We start from the raw sequence: 11,663 nt of genomic DNA on the forward strand, positions 1-11,663 counted from the left end.
CGCTGCCCACTGCTGTGTGGGCTGGGGGTCACTCGGAAGGGAGCTCAGAAGTAGCTCTGTAATATCCAACTATGCTTGGTATCACAGCCAGGGCAGTGGTGGCTACGCACGTGGTCTGTAATCCAGTACACCGTGGAGGGGAGGGTTGGTGGATAGCGCCAAACGTTGGTCAAACTAACTTCCCGTTGCCGTTGAGGAAGTGCCATACCCTGGCTTGCCAGGAGAAGGCGGACCAGCAAAGTGCGGACTACGTCTTTCCCTTCTGTATGGGATAAAGTGTTGCCCCCTTGGCAAGCGTGACTTTTCTCCCGGTGCTCCAGTTTCCTCATTAATTTGCCGAAAAACATCCTGATATGTAGAGACCCACAGAGCTTGGGCGGTTATTAGTATCGCCGGCTCACTGCTTGGCTCCGGCCTTGCAGCTCGTCTGTGGTTGCTCGGGGAATGCGAGATTCAATTTGCACGATCGACGATGACGCTAGATTTTATTAAAAAAAACAACTTAAAAAAAAACACGGATCGTGTCCTAACATGAAGGGTTGCACTTCTCTGCGAGAGTTCCCTATTGATTCTTTGTCTTGTGACATGGCAACAATAGCACATCTGGGATAATATTGTGGGGTGGTGGGGGGGGGATTAAAAAAAAACGAGAGATACCGGAGCCGAAGGGGTAGACAAAAATAATCTAAATAATCCTTGCCAGGGATGTGACCCCGCGTCAAGCGCCCCCCCCCCCTTTGTAGCAGTGAGCCAGTCTCCCAAAACATATAAAGACTGACGGCGCTGTCGCTTGCCACGTGACATGTGGAAAGAAGAGATTAAAAAGTTGACGTGATTGCTAAATATACGTTTTACCGTCTTAATACCGGAGATTATTTGTAAAGCTCTTATACTGATCCTATAATAATTAAAACTTTAAAAGGCACGAATGGCCACCGCATTGAAAACGTAAGTTATAACTGTGCCGCAAACTCAGGGCAAGAAAACGCGCTAGTCAGAGCTCAACTTTGCGCATTCTCTCCTCCAAACTTTCAAAAATTCTGGCCGCATAGCGCAGCTTGAGTAATTTTATTCGGAAGCAACAACTGCGATTTTTCCATTTTAATGCCAGCCCAAGCTGCGCCATTTGCGGTCCCGTTGCCAGCAAGTGCTCTCCCAAACAGATGGCGGCAGAGGCCCCCCCCCATTCCTCCCAACCACCCCCACCCATACTGCACGCCCCCCACCACCCGCCACCACCCACCACCACCCACCACCATCTCCTCTCGGGACAAGCACAGCGGTGTTGGTGGTGTCGGTGGGTCAAGACAGGAACATTTTTACGAATGATTTATCATTATTCTTGGGCAGCTATGTAACGTACACATCGAGCTGCCGTTGCTGCCACCGCCGCTAAACAGCGCGCTCCGTGCGCGACAAGGCACACGATAGGGCCACTGTTCTGCTATAGGATTACGCAATCAGATTTACCCGGCGTCTCTATAAAACGGCCGTCGGGGAAAATGCCCACTGATATAACGCTCGCCGGAGGTGAACTTTTATCCGAAACGCCACGGATTCGCAGCTGCGATACCTGGCGGCCCGTACTCATTAAGGCGTACGATTCGTTTTTCAAATTCGGTACGGGGTTGGAGAGGGCTTCAATATTTGGCAGCCGACTGTGTAAATCACAAAGGGCTGGCAGATATCACAGCCCTGGATGCACACCCACGCTCACCAGCGTGGTGAAGTACGGTCAAATAACCTCCCAACCCCCAAAACCACACAAGAAATGTGGGAGGGGGGGTTTGGGGCAGACCTGGGGTCAATTACAATTGTCCCTGGGTCATTTGTAATTAATTACAATCGAAGCGTTATTTGTATTATTTCAGATAACAATACAATACTGCTGTAGATCCAATTATCATTGTCCTCTCGGCCTGGTGGGGAGGCCCTCATCCAGGAGTTGATTGACAGAAGGAGTGTACATGTACGCGGGGGAGTTTGCTGCAAACCAGAAAGTCCATCTCTTTGCAGTCCTTTAACCTGGCCAGGTGGCTCAGCGGTAGAGCGAGCGGCTCGCAACCCTCAGCCTACGAGTTAAAATCCTGGATGTGGTGGTGGTGGTGGTGGGGGGGGGAAGTCCAGTAAGGTTGTCCCCGAAGGATAGACTCGCCCCCATCATAGGAACGAGGAATTCCCATCGCTGGCTCAGGGCAGTAAAACAGGTGATGACCACCTTCTCTCGCAACGCTCGTTTGAACAGGAGGGTCACTTTTTGATTCGATTGCGCAGCGTTTCCTGAAGGGCCATTTCTTGGAAATTCCTGCGGCGTCACGAGCTGAAGCCTTGGCAGCTCAATGGCATTTGCATTCCTCTGCGTCACGATTTAACGCCTCGGGGGCAATTGGAGGCTAATTGAAATCAATGCACGCTAATTAGGACACCGGGTGATGTGCAGAAGGCTGTATAGTAAAATGTATATGGTATCGAGGCCGCAGCATTTTTAAGACTGTCTGCTTGACAGGAAAGTTTGCATGGTCCAGGACTAAAAGTCGATGTTTCATTTGAGATGGCTGGATGTATAAACACTCATGCATGAAGCGATCGAAGGAAAAAAATAATGAGAGGGAGAAGACCAGGTTTGGAAATGTGGAGCAGTGGACAAGATTAACACTACCCGAGCTACTGTTGCAGTAGTCCCGAGACCGCACCTGTTGGAGGATACCGACAGTTCAATCATCCTGAACGGCACCCCGACAATCGAAATCGGTCATGGGAATAGTAGTAGCAGTAGTCATGGAGTGGGCCAAACAACCCAATATAGGACCACAGAGCTTGGGAAATAGCTTGTGCAGGTTCTGCCCACCTCACCCGCTCACCTGTGGTTTTTGCGCCCTCTCCCGAATCGAGGCAAAAACTGCGCGGTGCGTTACAGACGCGCGAATTTATAATTTCAGCGAAACACGGCAAAGAGCTCTCGACGCGAACCCGACGTTGCCGACGTGAGACCCCCCCCCCCATGTGCCGACCTGCGGCGTAGAGCGCCACCTTCTCCGCGTCCCCGCGATGCAGAAGGTTCTCGGCAAAGTTGAGGCGGCTCCCGCGGAACCACTCGGGCACGTCGGCGATCGTCTTGCTCGTGTCCACCACCTGCGGGGGAGAACGCGGTGGGGATGGGCCATACACGGTGCGGGTGAGGCAAGTAGATCACGTGGTACAGGTGAGGCAGGTGGGTCACATGGGACAGGTGAGGAATGTGGGTCACATGGGACAGGTGAGGAATGTGGGTCACATGGGACAGGTGAGGCAGGTGGGTCACATGGGACAGGTGAGGAATGTGGGTCAAATGGGACAGTTGAGGCATGTAGGTCACGTTGTACGGGTGAGGCGTATGGGTCATATAGTATAGGTGAGGCAGGTGCAGGTGATGCAAATGAGTCTCATGGCACAGGTGAGGCAGATACAGGTGGGGCCATTATTTGACGCAATTGGTGCACTGTTCACTGTGAGAGTACCGAATGGAATTTTTTTGTGGAGTTCTTGGCGACTGGGCTGAGATCATAAACTTGTTCCTACCCTTGCGAAACTCTCTTTCATCAATGTTTGGGCAGCTGACAGCTGGATCTGAACTCGGACATCCTGAGCCACCTGACAACCTCACAAGGATAAAGCCACTTAAACTAATGACCATCAGCCATAATTCTGAGCAACATAGTGTGGTTTCGTTTATTGGAGCATGTGTCTGGAAGGTTCAGCTTATAAATATTTCCCAAGCCAGGCCGGTTACTGTCATCATGTAGAGTGCACTGACAAGGCATTCCTACAAATCACAGTGTTTTTTAAATATAAAAAGCACATTCTTCAAACAGACATGAAGACAGATCAGGTTATAAACAAAAGCAGGATCACCACGAGTTGAGAATATCTTTCAACATAACCACTGTCATAATAATCACAGAAATGTAATTATGCCAGGACTGACTACGAGTCTCAAGACTCTTTTTCAGGAAGGTTCTTCCGCGTTGGGATGTCTGTGCCAATTCCAATGATGAGTGTTTGGAATGTGGCAGGAAACTCGTCTCCCGCACCTCCGATTAGCACGGTTGGATATGTAACGTGCTAAAGAAATTAAACATACATCATCATCAGCCATGATCAGTCCATTGCTGTATAAAGGGCTACTCAATTTGCCACAATCTCTCACAAGAACCTGTGATATAATAATCTTAAATCAGAGTACCCGGAGGATACCCACCACAAATGCAAGAGGTGGACGCTTAACACTGCCATCTCCGAGCCAACTTGCAGCTCAAGCCTATACCATCTGGTATTCCCAGGCATCCTCAAATCCACGTACTCAACCGTGGCTAACATAAGTTTGGCAGTCCTGGGAACCTCCCCTTCACCATCCGTACTGCCCAGCGTGGCGAAGTATGGTCAAACAATCCCCACAGCCAACACGGCATGCGTGAGGGAAGCCTTCATCAAGCAGTGGATTGAACAAAGCGCAGTAAATAATGCAGCGCCACTAAAACATTCTAAAATGATGTTTGTGGAATAAACATAATAATTATTAACGTTTGTATGTATTCATGTTGAACTTATTTTGCAGCCTTCACGAAATGACAGCTGATGACAGTGGGGACGACGGTGATGACAATGGAAGGGTGAGTCCAAGAAAAAACAAACAAAAAAACTAAAAACACCACGTTTGTTTGACAGGCACTTTGGCATTTTCACTGGCGTCTCAAACGTCACACTGCCTAAATTACTCGCAAACAAACCAAAAATATCTGGCCCCGAGGCTCAGAACAGGATTTCAAAGAGCGCACCACCCAGTCTTACGCTAAAAAGCACACGTCAGATTTAACTTAAGCGCCGCACCCTTTGTTGCCACGTCACGCACAAACATTTCGATGTTCAGGAACGTACGAGAGCCAGCATTGCTGAGAGGCTGGGTTCGAATCCAGGTGCCCTTTAAAATCAAAACCGGGTTCTCAAGTGTGGTGAGTTAATGATCTCAGGCCGCTCACTAATGATTGATGTTGAGCGATTAACTTTCATAAACCGAGTTGTGGGTTCAACCAGGTTCTCAAGTGGGCACCACGGTGGCGAGATGTTGACTACCTCGCCTGGTTTACAGGAGGTCGTGGGTTCGATCCCGACCCTGACGCCTGTATATTTGGAGTTTGCATTTTCTCCCTGTGGTCGCATGCATTTTTCTCTGGGTATTCCATTTTTTCTTCAACACATTTAGAAACGTGCATTTAAAGTATTTGGCTGCTATAAATTTCCACGTGATAAGCCACTTCGTTGGGCTATACTTTTTTGCCAGGTCGTTACTGAAAAAGAGCTGTAATAGCTCAGTGGGCCTTATAGTTTGGTTTAGTAAAGCATTGATGCTCTTAACCCAGTCATCAATTACTGACGGAGACCCACAGACCAATATATTAATATAGAGACCCAAAGACTTACACGAATTGCATTACAATTGAACTGAGTTCTCAAGTGCAAGGAGTTGATGGTCTTAACAACCCAGTCACCAATGACTTACATACAGATCCATAGACTTACAGAGATACATATATATTTAGATAAAACCCCATAACAACTCAGATAAACTGAGTCGCTTTAAAACAGGTTTCTCAAGTGTAATGAGTCGATGGTCTCAGCCCGGTCAGGTCAGCAATGACTGCACAAAAAAGACCCAAAACGTTACATTTGGTTAAGCACTTAAATTTGCTAAATTCAAGCTCTTGCACGGTGGACATGATTCGTACTATGTGAGGATCTGAGGTCACTAGAAGGGATCTGAAAGAGGTAGCTCTGTGATATCTGCTTCCACGGGCCGTTTCAATGCTAATATGAGAGTCCTGAGTGGATACTTCGTCATGTGATGTGATGCCGATAGCACAATCAGGTTAAAATTGTGGATAATATGGAAGGAAAAACCACACAGATGCATGGCTCCTGTAACGCTTCCAAACATGCATTTGCCCTTGGAATACTTCTCAACCACCCCGCCGTTATTCTAAATAAGTGTTGATTATGTTAAGTTCAAAGCTGCACGGTGAAATTACGTCACAAGCAATGAGGTCATGGCCTTGGCCAACAAGGTGAAACCTTTCAGCTTTTTTTTCATGCCAAGTTTTGACAAATACTTTTATCAATTTGGCCATGTTTCTACACAGAGAGTCCCGGTCTTCAACACAAACTTTGGCCGTGACATTTTGCTCATATCTAATCGTCTTCACGAGCCATCTTGGGCCCCCTCCACGTTCCGTTTACAGATCAGACAGGAGCATAAAGCCCAACACAATTATCGCTTCCAACCCGAGTCAGAAAGCGTCAAGCAGCACGCAGTGAACGATGCCTTGGATGCAAGGCCACCCCGCGGCACAGCACTCACCTCGTCATACGGCACAGAATGCACCATGCCGCTGAACTTCCAGAACACCCCCCAGAATTCAGCGTAATTCTCCACCGACCACTGGTGCAGCTCGGCGTAATTGGCTGCAAGACACGAGCAAGGGGAGAGGCGTTAACACGGGTCACTGAAGCCAAGGCCTATTTAGGTCAGTGCCAAGTCGACTTTTTGTCATTGTAAACAAATCAGTAATAATAAAAGTGGTAACTAAAGCATAGCTCTCACTTCAACTGTGTGTCACTCTACTGCTATGCCTTTTATGCACTGTGAAAAAAGGACCATTTTCTAAAATGTCGCCAATTCTTCTTATTTCTATGGCCACGGTATTAATACTGCACCGCACACTGCACAGCATAAGAACGTGCAGTATACAGGTACTCCGACGTGTTTTCGGGTGCAGTTCGGCAGGATGTCTGACGTTTATCTCCACGTCCTGGGAGTCTCTGCAGGAAAATTAATTCGTTGGACATCAGGCCTGACACCGCACGATACAAACTTGAAAACACATCAGAGTTGTACCGGCACAACCCACGAAAATTATATGCAGCGGCGCGCTATGGTACACGCTTAGATGAATAGAGTGTGTGACAGAGCCCGATGGTAAAGCGTGAACATTTCCTTGAAATAGGCTCCGACTGAAGCAACACAATGCCTCAAAAGGAAAATTATTAATTGCTGCACGCGGAGAAAAATGCATTATCATCTAATAATCTATGTTGGGTTAAAACAAACAAAAAAATCTATTACCGGCTGTAATTATCCAGCCTCATTACCACCCACGAATTGCTTGAGAACAAAATCTTCACATTTCACAAACACCTGCCAATACGTTTGTCCGACTGTCTCATGATAACGCATTTTTCTGAGAACATATGCATATCATAGGCATGATACTGTCAAGAAAAGCAACCGGGCTTAGGCAGAAGTCATGGTAACAAGGGATGATGGCTGGTGGTCGAGACCAACAATTGAGTAGCAGGCAAAGGAGTGACACATCCGAGAGGGCGTCCACCGTGGAAACGGAGCAATAAAATCATCTCCTGCGCAGCAGCGAGATGGATTGTTGCATCACAAGACGAGTTGGTGGTGACTTGAGGAGGCTTTTACCCAACAGTGGAAGCCAATGGAGATGCAAAGTGGTTTAATGTACCATGTGCAGTTTTCTATTTGTGTGGATAGTGCCCCCCCCCTCTCCCCGCAGGCCTCACGCATGGCTGCTCCCCCCACACAACAGCCTGGCAAGTGTGACCACTCCTTGACCCTTCCACATCCCCCTCCTCACCTCCACTCGTGCCAGAGATCTCGTGGACGCGTTACAGCACATTTTTCAACCACCCACTCCAGGAAACAGCTTCCTTTTTGCCCCCCCCCCTTCCCTGAGCCTCCACCCTCCCACACTGTGGTGCCATCATCCTCTCGCCTCTGCTGTTCCCACACCCTTCCCCACACTTAAAGGCCCCCTCCAGCCAAATATCCCCTCTGGCTGAGCCCCCTCCCACCAAAATATCCCCTACTGCGCACCCCCACCCCGACGCGCATGCCCGTGATGTTGTGCAATGACCTCTCCTTCCGAACTCACCCGCCACGCAAATGCATTTGCCGCCTTCCCCCCAATCTCCCTTCTTGTCCCCCCCCCACCCTTCCCCTCCCCCACAGCCCCCCCGTGGTCAGTTGCACGGTCACCCCCCCTCCCGCAACCCCCCACCGCAACCCCCACATTCGCGAGCTCCCCACACCCCCCACACAGCCACGAACCCCTCAGCCGCTCGAATACCCCCACAGCCCTTGCAAGACCACTTCTTATGGAGCCCCCCGCCCACCCTTCCAAGGCCCGTGCACGATAACCCCCCACCAGCCCCCCACTGCCCGTGGTCTCCTGCACGGCCACCCTCCCCCTTAACCTCCCCAGACACTCACCTTTCTCAGCACCCCCCCCCCATGACCCCGTACTTCCCCCCAGCCCCCACCGCTCCCCTCCACAACCCCGCCCCCCACAACCCCGCCCCCCACTGCCCTTCCCCCTAGCCCCCCACCATAACCCTGCTGCCCCCAACGCCCGTCTCTCCCTCCACAACCCCGCCCCTCCCTCCACAACCCCGCACCTCCCCCCACAACCCCGCCCCTCCCCCCACAACCCCACCCCTTCCCCCCCAGGCCCTCCCCCCAACCCCGAAATTCCCCCACAGCCCCCACAACCCCGCCCCTTCCCCCCCCCAGCCCCCCATAACCCCGAAATCCCCCCCCCAGCCCCCACCTCTCCCCTCCACAACCCCGCCCCTTCCCCCCCAGCCCCTCCCCCCATAACCCCGAAATCCCCCCCCCAGCCCCCACCTCTCCCCTCCACAACCCCGCCCCTTCCCCCCCAGCCCCTCCATAACCCCGCAATTCCCCCCCCCCAGCCCCCACCTATCCCTCTACAGCCCCGCCCCTTCCCCCCTAAGCCCCGCCCCCCCACTTACCCCCCCTCCCCCCAGCTCCCCCCTCCCCCACCGCACCCAGGCGCGTGCCCGTGGTGTCCTGCACGACGGCGCGGAATCGGTCCATGTGCGTGGGCGCGCGCTTCGGGTCCGGCTTCCACATGACGCGCGCCTCCTCCTCCTCCTCCTCGTGCGTCTCCTTGTCCATGATCAGAGCCATCGCCCGAGCCTCGCTCCTTTCAATGACGGCGGGAAAACTCCTCCTGGATAAGCCAAAACGGGGGCTGTTGGAAAATTTGCTCGCTAAATGATATTCACGAGAACGTGTCAAACTAGAAAGACAAAAACAACAACACCCCCCCCCGCCCCGATGCAATTATATTAAAAAGAGGTTTTTGTTCGTTGTTTTTTTTCCTGCGGAGAAAAAAGTTGCCGCAATTACAACAACAACCAAAAATAAAACCGCCCAATGCGAAATGTAGTCGACTGATTTTTAAATTGAATCGCACGGCGAAATCATTAAATTAATAAGTAACACGCGAAATTAGCCGACCGCCTCACAACCCTCGCTGCCGAGCCGGCCGCCGAGCACAACGGTGTATCCGCGCGCGACGATTAAAATAATCCGGGCGTCGCGAGCGAACGCGCACAAATTTTTTTTAACAAAAAAATTACGCGCAACGGATTGCAATCATTCGGCACCCCCCTTCCCCTCCCCTTCCCCTTCGCGTCGCTCAACGAACCGGGCGAGCGCGTCAGCAGCCAGCGAGAGGTGAGGGTGAGAGAGAGAGAGAGCGAAGCAGCGAACAGCTCCGCGGCCCGACGGCGAAGGTAGTGCCGGGCGTGCGCTTTGGAGTCGGGGTTTTGACAGCGCGGAGGCCGCGGACGCGCAACACCACCCCAGCGACGCGCCACCGCGGCGCCGCGCGCCCATTGGCTCGTCTGGGCGTGACGTCACGTGGGCTGAGGCGTGACGTGGGGCCGCGCGCGAGTACTCCCGGTTCGCGCCCTTTTTTTTGTGGTGCCTCTCTCCCGCTGGAAGGGGTGGGGGGGGGATGAGGGGAGGGGGGATGAGGGGGAGGGGGGATGAGGGGGAGGGGGGATGAGGGGAGGGGTTATGAGGGGAGGGGTTATGAGGGGAGGGGTTATGAGGGGAGGGGTTATGAGGGGAGGGGTTATGAGGGGAGGGGTTATGAGGGGAGGGGTTATGAGGGGAGAGGGGATGAGGGGAGGGGGAAAGGGGGAGGGGGGATGAGGAGGGAGAGGGGGGATGAGGGGGAGGGGGGATGAGGGGGGATGAGGGGAGGGGGGATGAGGAGGGAGAGGGGGGTGAGGGGAGGGGGGATGAGGGAAGGGGGGATGAGGGGAGGGGGGATAAGGGGGGTGAGGGGAGGGGGGATGAGGAGGGGAGGGGGGATGAGGGGAGGGGGTGAGGGGAGGGGGGATGAGGAGGGAGAGGGGGGATGAGGGGGAGGGGGGATGAGGGGAGGGGGGATGAGGAGGGGGGATGAGGGGAGGGGAGGGGGGATGAGGAGGGGGGATGAGGAGGGAGAGGGGGGATGAGGGGAGGGGGGTGAGGGGAGGGGGATGAGGGGGGATGAGGGGAGGGGGTGAGGGGAGGGGGGATGAGGGGAGGGGGGATGAGGGGAGGGGGTGAGGGGAGGGGGGATGAGGGGAGGGGGTGAGGGGAGGGGGGTGAGGGGAGGGGGGATGAGATATTTGATTGGTTATCTCACTCGACTGAATGTCAATGCTGCCCCACAACACACCCCACCCCTCCCCTCAATTACATGTAATTTGAATGCAGATCGAGTTAATTAACAATTGCATAAATAATAAAACGGGACACATTAGTCAATAACACTGTGGCCTTAAAAGAAAAAAATATATAACAAATGACGTTTCGGGTAATGATGGCCCTTCATTGCACAGAGGACAGCGAGATGAGTGGATAATGAGTTTATGGCTGCACTCTATTAACCACGCTATCTATTCTGGCCTCGCTGAGTGCTATGAAAAAGGGCCATTGCCCGAAACGTTAGCTATTATTTATTTGTTTATTTTCGGGCCACTGTTATTGACGAATGTGTTGGCTTTGTTTTGCCAATTGTGCTTCTGCCAACGCAGCAGCAGCAACAGCAACATCACCCAATAATTCATAACATAAAATTACCAACAAACAAGTTAAAGCTGCGTGGCACGTTAACCCCGCTTAAACCCACGCCACGATGAAGGAACATGGCTCATTTATATACAGGAACGTGAGGAAATGGTCCCCTCGTGAGGGGATGGCCTTTCAGATTCATAGAGGCCCGTTTAACCATCTGAGTCAACATACATGTTGCAGGAAGAACATGTTACAGCAGTTTTAAATATAAATCAGATTAACACTGCAATAAACAAACAAGCGAATGGCACATTTACAAAAAAAAAACATAGTCCATGCAAAATGGGAGACTGAATCTTGGAGTTTCCTCAGCCACTAAACTTGTATAACCTTAACAGGAGTAAATGTTTTAACAGTATTTAAAATTTCGATTTAAAGCTTTCGTGGCCTGCAGGGATTCATATTCTTGGTTCTTTCGGTAAAGTAACGTAGAAGGGAAATAATAAAATATTTATTTCATAATAAAATAATTGCTTCCCTTCTACGTGACTTTATCGAAAGAACCAAGAATAGTAAATAAAATGTAAAACGGTTTAACAACGAAACGGTTTAACAACGAATAAACACTCCGTGACTTTTAAACAAAATCCAGTTTGTTCGGATTTTTATGCAAACTGTATAATATTACCCAATAGAACCAAAGAGTATGTATAATATGTTGTTACTAATA

The 11,663-nt window shown here is 51.3% G+C and overlaps 1 protein-coding gene across 2 annotated transcripts in view; it reads right to left on the bottom strand.

Moving 5' to 3' along the window:
• AACS (acetoacetyl-CoA synthetase) overlaps positions 1 to 9,763 on the bottom strand; it is a 34,480-nt gene extending 24,717 nt beyond the window's left edge. Inside the window, exons 1-4 of one of the 2 annotated variants that reach the window (XM_076072574.1) lie at positions 9,570 to 9,763; positions 8,905 to 9,110; positions 6,392 to 6,495; positions 3,012 to 3,132 (exon numbers count right to left, since the gene is read on the bottom strand). In XM_076072574.1, coding sequence (XP_075928689.1) covers positions 3,012 to 3,132; positions 6,392 to 6,495; positions 8,905 to 9,110; positions 9,570 to 9,760 — 622 coding nt within the window. In that variant the 5' untranslated portion in view covers positions 9,761 to 9,763. The remainder of the gene's footprint in view (positions 1 to 3,011; positions 3,133 to 6,391; positions 6,496 to 8,904; positions 9,111 to 9,569) is intronic. The other variant, XM_032967457.2, reaches the window with a different exon arrangement.
• Positions 9,764 to 11,663: the final 1,900 nt, after the last annotated feature.

This window comes from Petromyzon marinus, chromosome 38 (assembly GCF_048934315.1).
Source record: "Petromyzon marinus isolate PM22_M1 ecotype Great Lakes invasive population chromosome 38, UKy_Petmar_22M1.pri1.0, whole genome shotgun sequence".
Taxonomy (NCBI): Eukaryota; Metazoa; Chordata; class Hyperoartia; order Petromyzontiformes; family Petromyzontidae; genus Petromyzon; species Petromyzon marinus.